This window comes from Ammospiza caudacuta, chromosome Z (assembly GCF_027887145.1).
Source record: "Ammospiza caudacuta isolate bAmmCau1 chromosome Z, bAmmCau1.pri, whole genome shotgun sequence".
Lineage (NCBI taxonomy): Eukaryota > Metazoa > Chordata > Aves > Passeriformes > Passerellidae > Ammospiza > Ammospiza caudacuta.
The window spans coordinates 70,982,707-71,004,759 of record NC_080632.1 but is presented as its reverse complement, the minus strand read 5'-3'; the positions used below and the strand labels follow the sequence as shown (position 1 = coordinate 71,004,759).

General features: G+C 37.5%; 1 protein-coding gene across 1 annotated transcript in view; it reads left to right on the top strand.

The window, feature by feature from the left end:
- Positions 1-18,994, top strand: part of GDA (guanine deaminase) — a 29,659-nt gene extending 10,665 nt beyond the window's left edge. The window contains exons 5-14 of the mRNA XM_058823676.1: positions 189-294; positions 3,108-3,135; positions 4,507-4,614; positions 5,035-5,142; positions 7,260-7,357; positions 7,884-7,951; positions 8,405-8,551; positions 10,730-10,848; positions 11,674-11,701; positions 12,423-18,994. Coding sequence (XP_058679659.1) covers positions 189-294; positions 3,108-3,135; positions 4,507-4,614; positions 5,035-5,142; positions 7,260-7,357; positions 7,884-7,951; positions 8,405-8,551; positions 10,730-10,848; positions 11,674-11,701; positions 12,423-12,493 — 881 coding nt within the window. The 3' untranslated portion in view covers positions 12,494-18,994. The remainder of the gene's footprint in view (positions 1-188; positions 295-3,107; positions 3,136-4,506; positions 4,615-5,034; positions 5,143-7,259; positions 7,358-7,883; positions 7,952-8,404; positions 8,552-10,729; positions 10,849-11,673; positions 11,702-12,422) is intronic.
- Positions 18,995-22,053: the final 3,059 nt, after the last annotated feature.

The window sequence follows — 22,053 nt, the reverse complement described above, 5'->3', positions numbered from 1 at the left end:
TCTTTTCTTTTTATCCTTAAAAGTCACACGAATAATCCTAACTTAGAGACAAGGCAGGAGCATAAATTCTGGTCATCCTAAATGGAGCTGGGTGGGGTGGAATTAATTTTTTTATTTCAGTACAAGCTTTGGTAATGGTTTCTGAGAACCAGTGATTCTGAGCTTTATATTCTAATGCATCTCAACAGATAAATTCGGTCAACGAGCATTTGTTGGAAAAGTCTGCATGGATGTGAATAACAGTGTGCCAGAATACAGAGAGATTACTGCTGACTCTGTCCAAGAGACAGAAAGGTAAAATGATAAAATTGACGGCATAACCTTTTAAAGTAAGATTTTTGCTACATCTGAAAAGTGGATGCGAACCTGTCTAAGAGCTTACTGGTGTGAATTTATTAGCAACAGGTTTTTTTGTTCCAACAGTAGCATCCCCTACAGTCCTGGCAGTTCCTGAAAATCCTGGCAGTTCCTGAAAAAGTTGCTGCACAGCCCAAGTATCATCCCTCTGGCTTTTCTAAAGAGAGGGAGAAACCACAGATCTAGGGTTTGAGAGGATATGTCTGTTTTCTTCTGCCTCTTTTCCCTTTCACAGCTCTGTGTGTGGAGGTCCTGGGGCCTGACATACAATGGTGAGGTGGCAGTCAGTTCCTTCATCCCCATTAACTTCTAAGCTATTTCCTTCCATCATTTATGTTAAGACTTTATTCAAGCTGTAGAGCTCAGCTCTCATATACCCCATTTTAAACATTTCTTCTCCATCACAACACCGGTCAAACCACTCCAACATGCAGCTGAGAGAATGAAGGGGAATCAAATGAAGGCAATATTTGTAGTGGAGGGGAGCCAGGACTGGATTATTGCAGCTTACTATCATGTTTCTCTTGTCTTTTGCACCCATGCTCAGAAAACAGTTAAGCAGACACACAGCTCTTCTCATAGGACTATCTATTTACCTACATAAATGTTTCAGATGTCGTGCTGAAAGAGAAAGCCTCTAAGAGTAATATAGATGTCTTTTGGCACTTGTGTGAGGTTGTTCCCTTGTTTTTACAAATCATGCTAAAGGCGTGACAATAAAAGTTAGAAATAGTAATGTATTTCTATAGTGTTTATATTTAAAGAAATGTTTAAAACATGCAGTGTGAGTTACCTTCACTCTTCTAACCTTTGTTTCCCTCTATGTAAATCCCCAGTTTCCATAATACGGTCTGAAAGAAGCAGAACTTCCAATTCTGATAGTTTTAAAAGCTTCAGAAGGATCTAAATAGGTTTCTTTCAAATATCAATCTTCTGCCTCCAATTAATTCCTTTTTGATTGTGTAAAAAGAAATTATTCTGAAGTTTGGGTGAGAGGTTGGTACAAGTACTCCATAGCTGTCTAGGGAATGGGGCTGTGTGCTTCCTGGCATGGATCTGGAGCACTTACCCAAATCACAGCAGTACAACTGCAGAAGGACGAAAAAGCTGCTTCATTAAGAGGGTAACATGTTAGTTGGGTTTTTGTTGCTTGGTTTTTTAAGAATCTAAGAAATGTGATCTGTCACACTGTCAGAAAATGGACTACACTCACTTCAGTTACTTAAAGTCAGCATTCAGAAATATTTATATTGTATGCATGGAAATAAGATACAATTCCAAGTACTTAATATATTAAATTTAAATTCATCAAGAATTTGAATCTATCATTCTTTGTCAAAGAGGATTGAATAAAAACTTGGGGAATTGAACTCTAGATTACCATATATGGTATTATTAGTTATAGTCAGCTGTAAAGATGAGAACCTGTGTTCAAGTCTGTTCTGCTATAGAAGACAGTGATTTGAAGCTGAGCTTCTTTCGTCATAGAGAAGTACATAAGCCAACAAACTATAGCCTATATTTGCAAAACATATTTCATCACATTTCATCAGTTTTGAAACAGCTCACACTGTTCAAAGAATGTGAGAAAGAATGAAAACAGCCACATTGAAATTTTGGCTTGTCAACTGGGCATTATATTTCTATTAAACTGTGTATTTTATTGATCAAGTTCTGATCATAAAGCTTCTGATTGAGTGTGATCAGGTTAATTGGTAAGAGGAGAAACAGGCAGATAGTAGTTAATTCACTTGGCATTTTAGCTCTCAAAGTAAGACAATGGTGGGCCCAAACTCCTTTGGTGATTGCAGAAGTCAAACTCAGGTTTCTTGTTTCCATCTGGTGATCTAGTGCAACCTTCAGGGCTGTGAATGTAGCCTCTAGCATAATTTTCTTTTTCCTCTGAAGACATTTGAAAAAATTGATACAATATTGTTGTGATCAAAATTGTACAGTTTGCTTATTATGAACTATAACAAAAAAATTCACAGAGATCCTGTCCAGAAAGCATCTCAAACTGTCTTTCACATGTCACTTACATACACTGAACAAATGGGCTTTGAAAGAATTTCCTCCTTCCAAAGTAGGAGGAAGCTTAATTTGCTCATCTGCATTATCCATAGTGACTACTTAGGGTTTTTTGTAGAGGTCTGAGTGGCATTTTATTTAGCAGAGTAAGTAAATCTTTATTTTCTGGAAGGTAGATAGTCTATACACTAATATTAATATAAGATTTCCAAAAAAATCAAGGCTTCTTTAAGTGAACGAGGACATATGCCTCTACTGCAAGATATAAAATATTGCTGCATCTTTTAAAACTTGGATTTGAAAAGGTTAAAACACTGCAATTTGAATTCATGGACAAACAAATTAAAGTTTGGTTTGTTTTTTCCTTCTTCAATATTGCAGCTGTAGGTTATAATTATGTTTTCAATTCATATAATGTACCATGTGTTTGGTTTTCAGGGAGAACTCAGAATAATTACTACTTGTCTAATGCTAAGCATTGCAATGAAAAAAACATTTGCATGTTCAGAGTCAAATTCAAAACTAGCATAATTGGTGTCACTAAGCTGACTTCATTGTGTTCCCTTTTTTTATTTCATCTGAAAATCTGGCTCAAAATTTTGTAAAACAATTGATCTGTCAGAAATGTTTTACAGGGTATCCAAGTATGTATTTTTTATATTTTTCATAATTAATAACATAGAGGACAGATTTATAGCAACTTTATTTCTACCCTTTTTCAGGTTTGTTAGAGAACTACTGGAAAAGAAAGTAAGTAGTGTTCTTTATTGAATTCACTTCTGTATTCAGAAAATGCTGTGTAAACACATGAAATAATTAATCTTGCTATCCAAATCTGTTGTCTTAGTGACAAATCAATAAATATACATATGTCTGTGTAATAGACAGATATCATCACTCTGAAAAATGTTCTGGTCATGTTGAGAAAGGTACTTGTAACAGTGTAAAATCAGTTTTCTGTTCTCAGAGCAGTGCAATGTTCTGCGTGTTTCTCTACTGAGTTAAAAAACCTTGCTTCCTAGAAAGGATGATTTTCTTGTTAGGAAAGGTGGAGTTCAGTTTAGCACTCTTAGTATAGAGATAGACAGACTAATTGAAGGAATTCTCACCAGCAGAAATCACTATTCTTTTAGTAAAGTTACTAATCCACTATAAAATTAGTGTTTTGTGTCAGTGCGTGTCTTAAAGTGTGTTTCTAATAACCTTCATGCTTCCACTCCAGTGGTAAAGATAAAAGTTTACACTCCAACATTATACAGAGCAGTACTTTTCTGAGTACTTTTCTTATCAGCCTTTGGTTTTCAGTGGCTTCTTTTGACATCCCACCTCAAAATATTCAAGAGCAGCTGCCTGGAGTTTAATGCCTAATCTGAATGTATCACTTGAGTTAGTTGGCTAATTTGCAAAGACCTGAGCTCCTTTTTTCTGGGAGATAATACAAGGAACTGCAGTCCAAGTTATCACTTACTGGCTTGTGCTAAACTCTGGCCTCTGACTGGTGACAGAATTGCAGTCCTGCTGACTGTTTTAGGAAAATTTTAATCTAGACATGCAAGGTGTAAACCTCTGTAGTTTTTAGTGTCTCCTCCCCTGTTTCCTGTATAGCATATTTGATTATACCACCATTCTTCTTCATATAAGGAGTTCAGGGGTTTGTTGCTGTTATGAGTAAAGAGGATTGAACAAGAAAATGGCTTTGGTTTTATAGAACTTGCAGTTTTGCATAATTTTATCTTCAATGGTCATGGAAGTGTGACTGAAAAAAATCTGGTCATTCAACTGACTTCTCATCATGCATTTAGACTGTTAGCAAATATGAAAAACTATCCAGTGCTGCTGAAGGCTGGCAAAATTTCAGGGACTTGATGAAAGTTCAAATAAAAACATGTTCTTTAATAAAGTTCATTAAAATTATGGTCAGAAACCCCCACTTTCATTCTCTGTTTCTGCAACGAGATGTCTAATGAAAGAAAGGAAATAACTGTACAGCTTAATTTGAGATGGCAAGGATGCAGTAAGCAGTAAGCAATGAAGACAAAATGTAATTGCCGTGTAAATGCTAGTCTTATGGTTGCTGAAATATATATGTAGAATGCAAATGCCATCTTCTATTATTTTCAGTATCCCAGAGTACAGCCTATCATAACCCCCCGCTTTGGCCCCTCCTGCACAGAGGACTTGCTGAATGCCCTTGGGGATTTGGCACAAACCCACGATCTCCATGTGCAGGTAAGCCCTCAGAGCTCTGTGTGCCATTTGAGTGGTGTGGACAGACAGCATGCTGACCATCTAAAGATGCCTTTGATCTCAGCATCCACTCTGTTGTAGGCTTGTTCTCTCTTTCACTTCACAATAACATCGTGTATTATTTTATCTATTATTTTAACATCTTCCTAAAATTGGAAGTGGAGCCATTGTGTCACCACATCACTGAGATGGACAAGGAACAAATGGAGCTATTTCTTTAAGTTCTATGAAAACTTCTTCAGGTCTGATGAAAAAGGAGATGCAAGGACTAGATGGAACCATAGGCTTTACAGGCACTATTTTTTATGAATGTATGTTTAGCACCAGTAGATTGCTCAGAAGGTTGCAATGTCAGGTTCAATGCTGTTTAAAGGACTTGCTCTATGCATTTTCTTATTGCAGAGTCACATAAGTGAGACTGAGGAAGAAGTCAAGCTTGTGGAGAACATGTTTCCTGCCTACCAGAATTACACTGAACTGTATGATAAAAACAAGCTGCTAACCAGCAAGGTAGCCACATTAAAAATTCCCAAATATGACTTAAATTAATCCATGTAGAGAATATGATGGTTTGATATATTTACCTGAAAAATTTGTTTTGTTCTGTGAAGGTCAGTGACATCTGGGGAAAAGTAAATTTGTTTTATGTTCTATGTTGAGTTGCTGGATCTTTAAACAAGCCCTCTGTGTTCCTAAGTATTTTAGAGGAAGTGAAAAAGAAACATATTTTATGCTACCTGATTAATTTTCTAAAGGCTCTAGGAGAATTAGGGCAGTGGGATTAGAAGGAGGCAAGATAAAGCTGGTGTTGTAGGAACTGGTAATTCTTGGACAGTACCTAGTTATCCTTATATTCCAAGGATGTTACCCAGTCTTTCCAGTTTGTCTGAAGGTTTCTTCTGTGGTGTTACGTTAGGACCAGTAACATTTTGTTCCTATGGAGAAGCAACCTTGCCTGTTAAATTCTAAACATCTGCCTCACTTGCAGACAGCTGCACTTTACTGCTCTGACTATCCACAAGTACTCTCACCTCATTTTACCAACTTATTTTACTGAGCTTTGACAGGCACACTAGCCCGAAGAGTTGAAATTCATTGCAGCTTTGTGCTGTTGAGATAAATGTTCTATACCTGCCCACAGTAATTACAGGCTAGAGACCCAGGGCACATCTAATTAGATAGTGGACTGCTCCTGCAAAAGTGAATATGAAGAACCCAACTACAGTCAGCGTACCTAAACCTCAGTCAAGTTCATTTAAAAATTTGAGAGAGAATTCTCAGTCGCACAAGGGGCAGGTGGAAACTGCCAAGGAATTAGCTGCTGAGCTCCCATTTCTGTGTTTGAAATTTTACCCCAGTAAATGACTTGTTCACTGTCCTTTTTGCTGAGAAATCAATATGGACTAAAGAAGTACGTACACAGAATTGACCTTTGCTTTCTTATGTGGTCCTTTGCGTGCTGATTTGGTGTGCAAGTGTTCTAAAGAGCATATTTGTGCTGCAAAAGCACAGGTCCTAATTCTGTGACTTGTATGCACACAAGTGAAAATGGTCATGAAAAATCATGATTACTGATGCCTTCTGGAGTCAGGCCCCTGGATATTTGGGTAAGGATGCTATTAAACACAAGCACAGCAGCAGAACCTCAGATATTGTCTCCCCATACTCTCAAACTAAGACACCAAATCAATTTTTTTTTAAGTGTTTTAAAAGCGGGTTTTTTTTTTGGAGCTGTTGCTGAAATGTTTCTTTCCTTTTAAAAACAGCACAGATTGGCAGGGATATGGTTCAGTAGCTACCATATGTAGGTCCTTATCTGAAGATGAGGCTATTCTCTTTGTGTTTTCAGCTACAGTGAGCTTGATGAGTAGAGATGAGAGGGGTACAGTGCCATTAGGAGATGCTCAGTGGAAGCAGTCTCAGTGCCATGCTCAATTTTATGTGCAGATTGCAAGATCTAACAGAGCTCTTGCTCCTCTCTTTCAGTGGGCATTTGGCATATGAGGTAACGCCAATTAGATTTGAATGGGAATAATTGGTTTATCCACCATTAAATTATCCTATCCTATCCTATGTTTTTCTTGTGAATTTATTTTTAAAGTCAGTTATGTTGGCTAAAAAGTAGAAGTAATTTGTCAGTTGCATAAAAAATTAATTATATTTTACATAAAGAATATTTAATCTCATTCTCTTTCCCTGGTGCAAACCTTTAGAGAGCTAATAGGAAACATGCTAAGAGTACATACATCTTCCATTTTATTGGATGTTTTCCTAGCCCCAGTACTTAATCTCTGTGTTAGCTACAAAATATAAATTGTAAGCTTGCTACAGCACTACGACAACTGGGAAGTTCTCGCTTTTGTCTTTGGTCATAGCAGTCACTGCAAGAGCAAGTATCCTGTATTCTTATATTTAAAAAATGCAAAAAGGCTGAAGGAATGATATGTCAGGCACATTGAAGTTAATCAGCTTTTCCCTTGTGGGTTTTAAGAGCTTAATTCAAGAAGTGTATTAATTTCACTAAATGGTAACCTATCCTTTTTGGCTATTTAAAGAAGTGCAGCAAACCTCATAGCCACAGAAATAAATGAAATATTGAGTAAATTTGTGATTCTCTTTTTCTTTAGACTGTGATGGCACATGCCTGTCATCTTTCTGAAGAAGAGCTGAAACTTTTTAGTCTTCGTGGAGCTGCAATTTCGCATTGCCCCAATTCTAACTTTTCGTAAGTTAAAAAAAAGAAGGAATGGTGCATAATTAAATAAAGGTGTTGTTTGTGTAGTACCCTGAGTCAGTGCTACCATTACAAAACTATGATATAGAAGGTATATGATACCTCATTACACCATAAATGACATTGGATTGAACATGACTATTCATTATCCACTTCTGCATAGCATGCTCTGGACGAGTTTGTGGTCTTTCAGTTTAGTTATTGCATCTATATCCATATCTATATAAATACTTCTTTTCTAAAAATTTGTTTCTTTTGACTGTTCTCTCAGTAGTAGATGTCAGTGGAATCTCTCTTTTCCCCTGAAGTCTGTTAATGTTTTGGGGAAATGGACTATAAAGTCTTCTTTCTGTTGAACTGACATGAGATACTGCATGGTATCCGGACAGAATTAGTAATTAACCAAATCTTGTACACATTGAAGGAAGGTCTTTGTCATAAAATGGCTCTGCAGCCCTGCTTCTTCTGAACTTTTTCTGCACGTAGCACACAGAACATGTTTCTTCTTCCAATCCAGGATGTGCAGCGGTGTCTTAAATGTGCAAAAGGTTCTCGAACACAATGTGAAAGTTGGTCTTGGCACAGGTTAGTAGTTTGCTCTGAAAGTGTTTTTTTCTGGAAACCATTGGGAGATACATTCACCTGTTCATATTTAAAAGTCAGCATGTCTCCAATTGCTGGTCCTCCTTTGTTTTCTCCACTTGAGTAAGCAAGTGTAGACAATTGAAATTCTAGGGTTGGTCCAAAACTCTTTTAAAACAAATTTAAAAAATTAGTTAAGAGTTTTGTTGCTGTTATGAGCTTAAACAGGGCCTGAACATCAACTTTTCAGGTTTCTGTTTTTGTGTTGTGTTCTGTTCTCCTGACTGTGTGTGAGAGCACCTTTTTTGGGAATTATGCCTTCAGAGACAGTGCTTAGCTGTAGAACTTGTTTGGTTTACCACATATGTCACTTCAGAATTTTGAATTAAAACTTGTAGAAATTTAACATAGAGATTTATACCCAAAGCTTGTTTCTAAGACTCTGATCCCTTCTAGATGTTGCAGGTGGATATTCAGCTTCTATGCTTGATGCTATAAGGAAAACAATGGTGGCATCTAATAGCCTTCAGATCAATAAAGTGAATGAAACAGGACTAACTCTTAAAGAAGCTTTTCAGCTAGCCACTCTGGGAGGAAGCCAAGGTAAGAAGAAAATTCTATCATGTGCACACAAAGAGCTACAGCTCTCTTTGATTATATGTCTTCCTGTCTTCATGGGAGATTCACAGATTTTCTGGTCCAGAGTGAAATCTAACTGGTAGGCAGAGATAATCCTTCAGTTTCTCATACTCACACTAGGCTTTTTAGAGAAGAATACTCTATTAATGCTGAGAGTTTAATAACAAAATCTTAATGGCTTTTCAGGGTTGTACATTTGCTTTGCAAAGATCCTCAGACTTAGTCATAAGGCTGTAAGTGCTTGTCTGTTTATTGTACCAGCTGGAAATTTGTTTTCTCAGCAACTATCACCTAGAAGAAGAACTGAAATTACTGTAAAATCATGCATTCTATTTGTCATGAGTTTCTAATTTTGCTTGTGCTTTTTGAGCTGCCAGTGAGGCAGTTTGTTGCAAATCAAAACATCATGCAAATCACTCCTCACTCAGGGAAGAGGAGAAAAACAGGTTTTCCACCATGGTTGTTCAAAACACAATTGCATTTGCAGAATGCAATCATGTAGTATATAGGTTATCCAGTTTTGGAGAACCAATTTTGCTGTAATCAGTGTGCACATAAAAATAGATACAATTAGAAAAGTTTTAGTATAATTGGTGTGATTTAGCAGAGAGGAAATCCACATGTAAGTGAAAACCTATTATTGTTTCAGTTACCAGAAATGAGCTCACTACCTTCTAAAGCACTGGTCCCAAATCTTCTCATTGTAACCTGCCTGTAGCTGCCAAAAAGCTCCACTGGGAATTATTAATGGAAGCTTAAAAGATGTAGTGAAAATGTCAATCAGGTCTTCTCAGAACTGAGTTTGAATTCCTGGAGAGTGTAATGGGGAAAACAGAGAAGACAGAAGATGAGCAGGGAACAAATAGTGTTCTTTTTCCTGCAATATATATGCTGTTATATATATACTGTTATATATATATATATGCTGTTATATATATACAGAAAGGAAGACTTATAAAAATCCCAAACTCATATGTGGCTTCCCTTCCCAGCTACTCCTGTGTTTTTACTATATTAGGTTTCCTTAGTAAAGTGTTAATTTTTTATATTGATTTTAAGCTGTTTTATCCTTACTGAATCAATTTTAAGGGTAGAATATAAATTATTTCTACAAGCTTCTTGTAGCCTGGATACTGAAAGGAAAAATTTCAGTAGCAGAAATTTAAATGAGTGATTTTTTTTTTAATAGTTTGCTTTGTTAAGACTTCTAAACACTTATCACCCTCTTGTGTTTAATCTAAAAATTGCATTCTGCTCAAAAACCTGAAGGAATATGAGATCATTTTTGTTGAAAGTAGTAGGTAATCAAAATATTTCAGAATTTGTAGGAGTTTAAATGTCTTTAAGATATTGTGATATTCCTGCCACTCACAAACTTCAATGACTTCTTAAAGTAACTTCAAGACTGAATTTCCTTTATCAGTGCAATCTGAAAACAAATAAATTATTTGCAGGTATTATGCTCTTTGATGACTTAATTTCAGAGTATTGGAAAAATAGATTTAATTCACAGGTACTTTCTAGAAATTAAAAGGGCCCTAATTTATTTCTAAAGATGCACAGGGGTTTCTCTTTAGGAATTCTAAGCACTAGCAAGCACCCAGTCCCTGAAGATGAATTTGTAGGTTTTCAGGGCATGTGGACCTGAGAACTTTGGTTGTAATGAAATTTTGAAAAAAAAAGCTAAATAATAGACCACAAGGCAAGCCATAGAGGTAGGTATGAGACCTTCAGACTGGCCATGATTATTTCTCCACACCATATTATTATTTGTTCCTGCTAATTGCAATTACCACTGGATACCTGTTCTATTATCATATTACTATTGCAATATGTCTATAAAAACTTTCAAAATTGCTTAAACTTTTAAAAAAATGCAGTCTAATACTGCCTTAGCAAGATGAATGTTATTATATGCTTTACTGTTTCTCATTGCCCCATTTGGATTTTGAATGGTTTTTTTAATATAAGCCATTGTTTCTTAAGTGCTAACATATTATTCAAATTGGTTTTGGGTTTTTCCTTGTAATCATTGAAATTTTTGTTTGTCTTATGAATATTTCAAGTTAGTTCCAGGTACTACTACATGGTGGGAGGAGGCTGGTCCTGAAGACTTATTTGTGAGCTTATTTTCTTCCTCAGCTTTAGGACTGGATGGTGTGATTGGAAACTTTGAGGTGGGAAAAGAATTTGATGCACTGCTAATCAACACAAAGGCTTCAGATAGCCCTTTTGACTTGTTCTCTGCTGATGATTTTGAGGTAATCAGAACAGGATTGATGATCAGAACATGAATGGAAGTGATGGGGGAGGTCCATGATACAGAAAAGGTCCCTTGAGAGTGATTCTGGTGGCTGGAATTGGGTGTCCTACACCTGCGTGTTCCTGCATGTTCCATGGGGTTTTTGTTCATCAGAATATTGCTGACCCCAGTGACAGTGCCACAACACCATAGCAAAAATGCATGTAATATTTTTAATGCTCATCTTATTAGCCCAAGATGGCAATTACAGTTATGTATTTGCAGTGACAAATGGCAGCTGAGAATAAGCAATTTATTTTTAGTCAATACTTAGAGCTCAGACTGAAAAATCTCAGCCTGTTCCCAGAGAAAGGTTAGGTTGACTTTTCTGTATTGCTGTTACAAAATGAAGCAAGCACTCAAGATGGCTAATTTGAGTTAGAAGCACAGTTTTTATGTTAATGTTAAAGCAGCGTTGGTTTTATGGTAGGGAAACACCTTCTCATTCAAAAACCTTCTCTGACCAAAAAAGATAGTTAAGAGCAGTTATTGGAGTTTATAGGTGTCGTCAGACTACCTGGAAATAATTCCAGTTCTGTAAAAAGAATTATTTTTAAGTTTAAATCTAAACCTTTTAAGCTAAGTTGTTGGTCCTTAGCACTTTACAAAAATTTAAATTTTGCCTTGTTTTCAAAAAACAGATTATGTATATTAAGTTTTTATTTCACTATTACTAAAAATATTTAGGGGAAGTGTTTTAATCAGTTCTTTCAAGCTTCAAATGATTATGAACCGGGACAGCACATATTGCTTTCTGAATTTGTTTTCTTCCATTTTTTTAAAGGACACTCTCCAGAAGTTCCTGTATCTAGGTATGTTTTGAATTTCAGCTCAAGTTGAATTCTCATTTCCTATATCAAATGTCTCAATTAATATTGGGGTTAATAATAAATGTATTTTTACATAAGTAAGTATACATTTGTTTGCAGTAATTAAATATATTTATTAAACTATCATGTGAACATTAACATGTCCCCAGTAATTAGCATTAATATTTGACAATAATAAATACAAACTGGCCTATGATTATAATTGTTTGTAAACATGTCTGGGCAGTGTCCGGGCTGGGGCTGTGCTGCTGCTGTGTTGTGATGTTGGGGTGCCTGGTGCCAGCTGTGGCCACAGCTGTGTCATGCTGTAATGAGGCTTTTTCCTTTCTGAGGAGCTGTCTCACCAGCTTTCTTGGTGGCTGGTTCAAAGCCAGTTCAGATACTGTGCAACAAATGATTTTCTGTACAGATACATATTATTTTGGAGGTTTGGATCTACTGAATATACAGAAAATCCATTGCAGTACTGCAACAGCTGAATGCTATGTTTATTTTTTTTTTAAGAACACATGGGCTGCTAAAATATTTATTAATTTTTGTGGTAGCCCTGACTATTTCTCTCCAAATGGACTTTCTTAGTTCTAGGAAATGGTTGCTGCAAATAATGTGTTCCAAAACTGTTTTTTTAGACTGCATAATTGTCATTAATTAAATCAGTGTTTGTATTTATAAACAAACCTCAGTTTTGACCATGTTATTTCAGGTGACGATCGGAATATTTCTGAAGTGTATGTGGCTGGAAAGCAAGTGGTTCCTTTTTCAAGCTCTGTATAAATCCATTTTCTGTTTGCAAAATATGCTGCTGATCATTCTGCATCTGATTTGGAAAAGATTGATTAAGTGCAGTGCCTGATCATCAGGAATGACACCTCACTTTTGGATAATGGTAAAAACTTGCATACATTGAAAATTTTGTTAGACCTTTCAAGAACTACTATACTGTAACTTTCATAGTTCTAGAGGGAATGGCTATTTAAATTTCTTTGTAAAAATAGCATTTGTGCATTGATTGGGGATTTGATGAATACCTTATTTAAAGAGGACACCTGCTGCTCTATTTAATAATAGTGTAGGAAGCATTACGTAGTACAATGAAATACTCATTTTCTATAGGAATTGAAATAAAAAACCCCAGTGCTTGTAAATTGATTCTGCAGGTAATGAATATCATGGAAGACTGCAATTTCCATAATATTATTATCAAGTATGGAAAAATCAGTGTCCTTTTGGAGAATGTAGTTTTCAGTTTTTCCTATGAGTTTAAAAAAAATTAATTTAAAATGTTCTATTTTAAGAAGAGTTAAGTCAGAAGTGTGTGTTTATAAATAAATAAGGGTCCTTATTTAAGAGTTTAGGATCGTCATTTGTAGTCAGACACTTCATTGAATTACCTTGATCTGAGTGACGGCTGAATGAAACTTCTCTTAAATTAGAAGCAGGCACTAAGATATCTCTGCAGGCTACACAAAGGCAAACAAATAAGGAGGGTTTTCTGGACTAGAGGAGGTACTTCATTTAGTTCAGCATCCTGCAGAATCTTCCCAAACTCATTTGCTCCTGACTGTTCAGACAGGATGATATGATGATGTCCCTTCTCCTTTCTGTAAGGGAAGTAAATGCATTTAAAAATTTCCAGGAGAAAGGGTCTCTTTCTGGCCATTACCACCTTTGACTTGAGGTGAAAATCATCACTGAAAATAGCAGCTCAGCTTTACTGTGCTCTTTGCGTTTTTCAATGTGGCAGCCATAATTCCAGCCCTGTAGAATTCCAGGATTCCAGGTAAAAAAATATGCCCTTTTTGTTTTGGAAATCTGTGTGACTTCCTTTCCTAAAATGGCATATTTCCCTGCCCTTTTTGTTTTCTTTTGGGTTTTTTTTCTAAGTTTTTTTAATTTATTTTTTTAGATTTGTTTGATGAGGGGATTTCTTCTTGTTTCTCTATTACGTTTTTGCAACGCAAAGAATGTGCGCTTTAATTTCAGGGTCATTAGAGACCAATATTGTATTTAGACACTGTAAACATGCGTTGAATATGGTTTTAAGGCCTACTTCAAACTTCTTTGATTTCACCAAGCCTTGTTTTGCACTTTTATCTCACTGCCTGGGGATATAGGACTTACCTCTGTTTACAAAACAAGGGGGGGTCACTGCACCAAAGTTTCACTATGTGTCTACTTCAGAGAGAGTGCTTGGCCAACGCCACTCATAATGCTATGATTTTAAAAGAATTTTCAGAGCTTATGTATTGTTATGATTATGCTTTCATGAGACAGCATAGCGTCAAGGGGAAGTGTAACAGCTAATTTGGGCACTTTTAGCAGTACAGTCAGTGTTCAGTGTGGTTTCCTTGCCAAAGCTGAGGGGCTGCACCAACAGCAGGGAATGACCAGGAGGTGCCTTGCAGGCATCACCTGGATGCAGCCACTCCCTGGGAGCTGGCTCAGGTGTCCTGCTGCTTGCTGGAGGCACAACCCTCCTACCCACTATGTTCCAAGGCTCCTAAGGCTTTAGGAGTCAAGATCTAAGGATTAAGATTTACACATTCCATCAGGGTGTCTTCTCAACCATTATGTTTTGCATGTGTCCCAATCACCTACACGGTAGCACACTTGTTCAGCAAATAACCTTCAGCTTTCTAGATTGCTTTCCTGATTCAGGGACATCTATTCTCGTGAATTTTGACATTAATTTAATTGACCAAATTTCACATTTCAAAGCCAAAGAACTGTGAGACACATGTTTTAATCCTCCCAGTTACTGTTTGAAACTATTTTTAGGGAATTACATGGTTTTCAGCTTTGGCCTTCCTGTGGCGAAGAAAGATGACACAGGCTTGTGTACAATGTATGCTAGTGCCCTACTTCTTTGTCTCCAGAGCTATGAATTAAATCTATGCTTTTATTTTAGTGATAGTCTTAACTGTCTCTGACTTAATTGTTTTCCCATTATTTTGTGGTGTTTTTAAGAAAGGGATTCAGCATTTCTTAAAATACTTTCGGAGGGTGGACAGATTACTTATTTGCAATATGAGAACACGCTAAAACTTTAACAAGTTCAGGACTACACCGCTGGCCCAATTATAAAGGGACTCTAGAATAACTGCTGCCATTGAGCTTTGTATCTGAATTTTTACTGGGTCATGAGCTGTTTGACTCCTGTTAAATTCAGGGACAAAGTAGGAACTCCTCTTTTGATTATAGCTTTTCTAATGTCTAGTATCCAGACATTACCCAGACATAGCAATGGAAAATCATCTTTTTAATAAGAATCTCAGCTGGAGGAGGAACTCTGCCTGCAGGTAGTGCCCTGGGCTGCCTGCAGCACTCTGCAATGCCCAAGATGGATAACATTACATTAAATGCTGAGGTGTTAAGAGGTACAGGAAAGAAGTCTGAATTTGATGTTTGAGAGGCCAGTGGAGGAGTTCGTATAAAAAATAAACTCATGGTCTTTTGACAGCGGCATTTAAATAGATTTGAATGGAGAAAAAAAATGTGCTGCCAGAAAAGCTAAGTGGGCTCATCTAAGGCAGTCCCAAAAGCTTGTTCAGAGGAAGATGGCTTATGCACAAAAATTTAAAGGTTTTAGGTCATACAAAGAATGTAATAGCCAGAATTGTCTGAAGTAATTTAGGGAAAATTACTCACTAAGGATCACTAAGGATCCCACTGTAAAGTCTTGGTCCTTGAGACTCTGTGCCTGTGTGTAGATTGCCAAGATGTTTGTTTAGGTGGGGGAGGATCAGTGGATAAAAGGGGTTACTGCTGAAACTTCATGCACACTCTGTGCATCTCAAGACTACATCTATTCTGCTTCCTTGCTTGGTGACCCTACTGCATATGCACTTTGAAACTGGCCCAGTAATGGATTCAGATTCTTAGTGTCTCTTTTGGAGACTGGAGAATATTTGGAAGGCAGCTTAATTCTTGTATAGCAAACCACTCTGCAAACTGAACCAAGGTTCAACAAGGGAGAATGACTGGGAATTTAGAGCAGTACTATTGTCTCAAACCAAAATGCTAATAGAGGCTAGAACTTGAACTATTTTCCATCTGTCCTCATCCCATCACGGAACTTAGTAGCTGAATACAAATTGAAGCAACCCTCTTCTACCTTCCTCCCTTTCCCCCAACACTACCCCCTTAAAAAAACTAAACAACCAAAAAAATTCCAAACCTTAAGATGAAACAACTGAACATTAAGAGGATATGAGTATGTGGAAGAAAATAAAGGAATAATTTTCAGTCAGTATAAATTGAAAAATATGACAGTATAAATTGATTGATTAAAGATAAAACCTCTGGAAAAATGTACATGCAACAGATTCCAGATGTCTCTCCCCACAAGTTTTCTTACCAGATGGTGGATGAGATCTTTCTTTCTTAATATGTCTTTATGTTCAATGGTAGCACGCCATTCAGACAAAGGGAAAAAAAAGGGTATTTGTGTAGAGCTTGCTTGTTGGGACAATATGCTTACTGTGTTCTATGGTCAGATGAGCACTTATTTATTATAAATAGAATGCATTTGAATTACTGTTATGTGTTGATCTCATTGTGTCACTTTAGGTTTTGAAATACTAGTAAGAATTGCCTATGCATTATGCAGCATTATTTGAATTATTCATGTGTGGCAAGTGGAGTTCTGCACTTTAAAATGTTGCCTTGGCCTAATGTTTATATTTACGCTGTATTTTTGTGTAATCCTAAGGTTTTGTAGGGGAAAAAAGTGTATTTTTTCACTGTACTGAAATTTTCAGTAAGTTGGCTTTCTTTTAGAAAAGGGAACTTTAAAATTACCCTGTCTAAAATTCTGTGCCTGATTATACACTCATGAATGGAAAGAATTATAATGGTTTTATGAACTTGAATAGTAACATTTAATATAAAAAGAAGTGAAGATAAATAGAATTTTTTTCAAATATAATTATTATAATGCAATGCAAATTAGCAAAAGGTATTACTGTTGAATAGCTACAGTTAAATTGAGCAAAAGAGAACACAGTTATTCTTGATTATTTATTTAAAAAAATACTTAAGCCCAGGTTCTTTCAAAGGATATCGCAGTTTTAAAAGGAAAAGACATTAATGTCATTACTCAGATGACCTGTTTAAAATTATTATTTAAAGCATTTCCAGGAACAATCCATAACAGATGATAAGGTGGACATCTTTGAAAGTTCTGGATTTTCATTAATAAACTATGCTGCTTTATTTGCAGCCTGGTATGTGTTAGGAGTCAACTCACCTGTAAAATGATAGTGTAGAGTCATAGAATAATCTAGGCTGGAAGGGATCCTCAAGGATCATTTTGTCCAGCTCCTGGCCCTACATAGCACCATCCCCAAGGACAGGGAAAAAAATTATTTCAGAAGACATTTGAAAATACTGGTAGCAGAATACAAAATACTGCAAAGTAGAAAGGAGATCGATCTGAGGAGCTCATAAAAGGAAGATGATATGTCAGTAAAATTTTAGCCGTGAAATGCTCAGAGAAAAAGATACATTCCCGGGTAATGATCCATTAGATCATGGATATCATTCCTTCTAAAAGTCGTGGAGGTCCAAAACCTGACCAAGTTTCCAAAGCAGTTGTTTACATACTTAATAATAAAGGCCCAGATACCTGCTCATGGCATAATTATGTAACTCTTCACAGCTTCTAGAGCTTGGCTCCAAGATTTAAATCAAAATTACCTGTAATGGCTCCAGAGGAAATGTAATGTAAGGGCATATTATGTTTTACCTACACCTGTCCTGTGAAACATTGAGCACTGGCCAGAACGGAGGCTGAATTAGTCTGGTCCCAGTGAACAATTTCTGTCTGTGCCTGCCCCAGACATCATTCCCTGTCATGTGCCTGGTGATGCAGTGATAACCCAGTCCAGCACAGGCAAGCAGTCTGGTGTGACTGAAGTACTGAATACAAACTCCTCTAAATATCAGATTGTTTAGGAATTAAGCTCATTGTTGAGACCAATGCATACAATTTAAATCACACAATCATATATCTAGTACTGAACTTCTAGATACTAGGACTTTGGCTTAAATCTCTGGGGTTTTTAAGTCCTTGCACTAAATGTGCAACAACTCATGCTTCTCTCAACAGAGAAACCAGCAAACTACATCCCCGAGGTATGAAAAAGAGTAACAACAAGAACAACAAATACCATTCTTGTGAGGCCAAAAGGACATCAGCAGCATTAACAACAATCTGTTGTTTGAAGTTAATAGAACTGTTAGTTTATGTGAAAAGGCTGAGCTCAGTTTCTGGGAGACAGTTTCCTGGAAACTTCAGTGGAAATTCTTTCTTAGAAAATGCCCAGAATCAGTGCGCTCCTACCAAAAGGTCCTTTGTGGCTTCTGCAGAGGCAGTCACTTCTGCAGAAGTGAATGCCTTATTCATGCCTAGATCCTCACTTCTTTACCCTGTCATGACTCGTGTGTATTAGCTTTAATTCTGGTATTGGTTTGTGGTTTCTCATAGACTGAGTCTTAGTTTGAAAATAACTATGGTAAAGGAGTGGAGTTGAGGGAAGGATAAGGATAAATGGCAATCTTACACCAGTCTGCCTAATGCTCCAACACAAAATATTTGTCCCACCAGGTAGATGATGTTACACTTGCACAGCTCTTAGACTCAATGATTTGGCTTAATGACTTGAGTCAACTCGTAACAATTAAACCCAGTCAAGGCTAGGACATAAACTGTGAACAGCTGACAAATACATAAAGGTGTTTTACTGTGATCTGCACTTAAGCCATCAGCAGCTTTCCTTGGCCAAGTGCTCTGTGGCATATTTAGATACAGAAAACTGGAGATAAGCCAGCAGGAGAAGGCGCCAGTTTTGGTGACGACTGAAGGCTCTAAACTGCATCCTATCTGGCCTTGTGGCTTTGGAGCTGGGTTGTGTACTCCTCTAACAACTTTTAGTGATGAAGCTTTTAGAAAGGATTAGCATGTGCTCCTTACCTGAGGATGTTTGCATCCCTTGCTTCAAGACAAATTTTCTTTCCCCAAAGGAGAGTTCACACCTTGCTGAAGTAAGTTTTTCTGATGCTGATTTGTCTGCTTGTCACCTGTTGTGCATAAGCTCTGGTTCATGTGAAAATGCCTAACTGGAGATAATGTTGTTGAATTTATCCTTCCTTTTGTACTTGTGCAGTTTCAAGGAAGAACAATGTATTAGGAGAAATGGTATATGCGATTTCCACTGTTCTGCTTGGTTTTGGTCACGCTAAATAGGAAGTCATGTACTGTTGAAACAAAATAAAGAGGCCTTGTGTTTACACCAACCCTCGTCTCTTTCTGTATTTGACTTTTGAGAAGAGAGAGAAAGCTGACAAGCTGACTAATAAACAATGAAGGCCAAAATACACAGAAACATACCCTGTTCTCTGGGGAACCTGGGCAACTTCCCCCATGACAGAAATTTGCAAAAGGGGATCTTTTTTTCAGATTCAAAGCTCTTACAGATTTTGATGTATATTTATTACCAAATTGTTGGCTTCATAAATCAAAGCCAGTGTTCAGTAGCCACTTTATTTTTTTGTGTTGAAGTATACTGTCCTGAAATGCTTGCTTCTTCTGCTTAACAAGAGTCACATATCCTTTGATGCGTGTTTCTTCACTTTCTTATTTTTCAAAGTTTAGGTATAAAAATCTCCCCAGTCTAAGCATCAGTGAAACTCACCAGAAGTGGATTTTGTTAAAACAAAAACTGTCATAAGAAGACCACTAATTGCACACTGAGGAATTGTATACTGAAATGTTGAGAATTATGTGCAAGCTGTTATCAACTCGCTCAAAATTTTGTGCACAAGAAATAAAGCTGTTCTGTATTTTCATCAACCAGCAGAAGATATAAGTGAAAGAAAACTTCTTTATAGACTACTTTTCTTACTAAGAGGGTCCATTTAGGCTTTCAGCATGGGAACTCTGCAACTTAACACTTTACTTTTGAAAAACACCATTAAGAAATGCTTTTGCAGTATTTCACTGGAGTACTCTGTTGAAACTTACCTGTTTAAAGTAGTGTGAGCCCCAGATGCCAGCAGAGTTCTTACAGTGTAGAGGGTTTCCAAGACAATTTGAAAATCTGAGAGCCTTTGGTATCCTCTCAGTAAATGTCAGTGTATAAATTGTCTGTTTCATTTCAATGAGTTGGTGCAGGCACAGTTTGTAGTAGTGAAAACAGAGTTTGCAATCCCCCCAAAAAGTCACTGAATAATCTTGAATACTTTGCAAATGTAAATTTATCAGTCTTATCCCATGACTGTAAAGCAGAAATTCTTTTGGTTTGAGATCAGATACTGGATCATTTATATTTCAGCTTAATGGGTTTGCAGTTCTTGACTTAAGAGCATAGTTAAAATGGAAAATGCAGATTGCTTGCCCTATGCTTGTAATCTGTAATCAGCTGTCTTCCTTTCAAAGCATGTGACTGCATTCTTACATTATTTTAAATTAAATATGGCCTTTAGGAATTACCTTAAAAATACAGCATAAAGGCCATGAAATCAAGCTGAAATACCAGCAATGCCTCTTCCTTTCATAATTGCTATTAGTTGTACCATCGCAAAATATAAAAGTATTTTTCTTCTTAGGAACTGAAAGTATTAAGCAGTAGGTACATTTTCATCCCAGCCCCTGCTTGAACCAATCTCACCTCCCAGCACAATGGTGAAAGTTCAGAGCTGTCAGAAACACAACTTCTCTGATAATTCATAGATATTCAACTTCTCTGATAATTCATAGATATTCAACTTCTCTGATAATTCATTCAGAATGTCAATTCCAGCTAGCTAAGGGCAGCATTAATACTCACTGTATTCTCTTGGTGCTCTAAAAATTATTCCCTGGCCTTTTTTTTTTTTTTTTTTTTGAGAAGGAATCCCTATTGTTGTATTTTTATGACTTGTGAAACAGCAAACAGATGTGCCACATGAGCTCAGCATTGCCTTGAAGGACACAGCAGCCAGTGCTGAGCAATCCTCCCTACCCCAGCTGAAGGGCTGCCTCTGGGCATTTCCAGCATTGTTACACAAAATTCACTCGCTTCAAGGAGTAACAGGAAAAAGAGAAGAGTTTGAACTGTGTGTAACAGCTGATGCTGTTGCAGAAAGAGAGATTCACAGATTTTGTAAGTGTGAACCTATAAAGAATGGGAGAATGGCTACCATCTGCTCTGACCTTTCCAGGTCAGAGAGGGGTGGCTGAGGCACCTGTGAGGCCACGGCTCATGTGTTCATCATGTACCCACCCTTGGGGCTGAATGTCCCAGTGAAACACACTCAGAGTGGATTTGAGTGACCAGGATCTGTTGTTTCAGGCACAGTATGTAAGAGCAACATAGTACTGTGCACATGCTGAGCACCCCGTGTTTCAGTTTACCATGGCTCTCGCTCCCTTCACTGCAGGGCTGTGATGAACCTGACAGTGCTGACAGTCTGGGAGGTTCCATGGGCACCCTGCAGAAGCAGGGTCAGCTCAGCCAGCCCACAGAAGCAGCCCAGACTCTCTCTGGAGGCCTATTGGAGAGCAGGGAGATCCCATCACCAAGGCATCCTCCTCTCAATGACACCACAAAATGTCAAATTAAATTCAAACTGCTGCATTTACACTTCTTTTGACTTTACACTTCTTTCTTCAATGCAGTTTGTGTGCACAGGGTGCTCTCTGCTGCACTCCTGCCCGTTCTGGGAGCTGCTGCTGTCCTGCAGCCACTGCTGCTGGTGTGCAGCTGAGGCTGGGTGAGGCAGCATGAGGCGGCGTCATGAGCTGCCTTCACAAACCACTGCACTTCAGTTTTTCCTCTCTTTAAAATGAACTTGGCAGAAGAAAACCCTTTGTAAAACCCTGTGAGGATTTGAAGGGGAAAGAAAAGAAACGAAAATTTGAAAGGGAAAGAAAAGAAATGAAAAAAGAGAAAAATAAGAGCAAAAGGAATAATGAAAAGAACAGCAGGAGGGGGAAAAAACCACTTTTTTTCTGCATGATTTCCTAGGCTTGAACTTACAGAGGTATTTCATACCAGAGAAAGCAGCCCAGGGAGGTGGGTGGAGGGTGGTACCTACCAGTGCTGCTCTTCCCGATCCCTGCACAGGCCTTCTCCCTCCTCTCTTGGAGCATGACTCCTCAAGGCTGGCTGGCAGGACATCTACAGTCATCCTAATCCCCTGGTTAACCATAGCCCTCTGAGAATTATCCTTCAAAGTACCATGCTTCACCACTTTTTGTGAGCCCTTCACACCTCTGAAGCACAGTCAGTCATCTAGAGAAGCAACTGCTTACACACAATTTGCAGTCATTGCCCTACAATGTCTGCTACCCT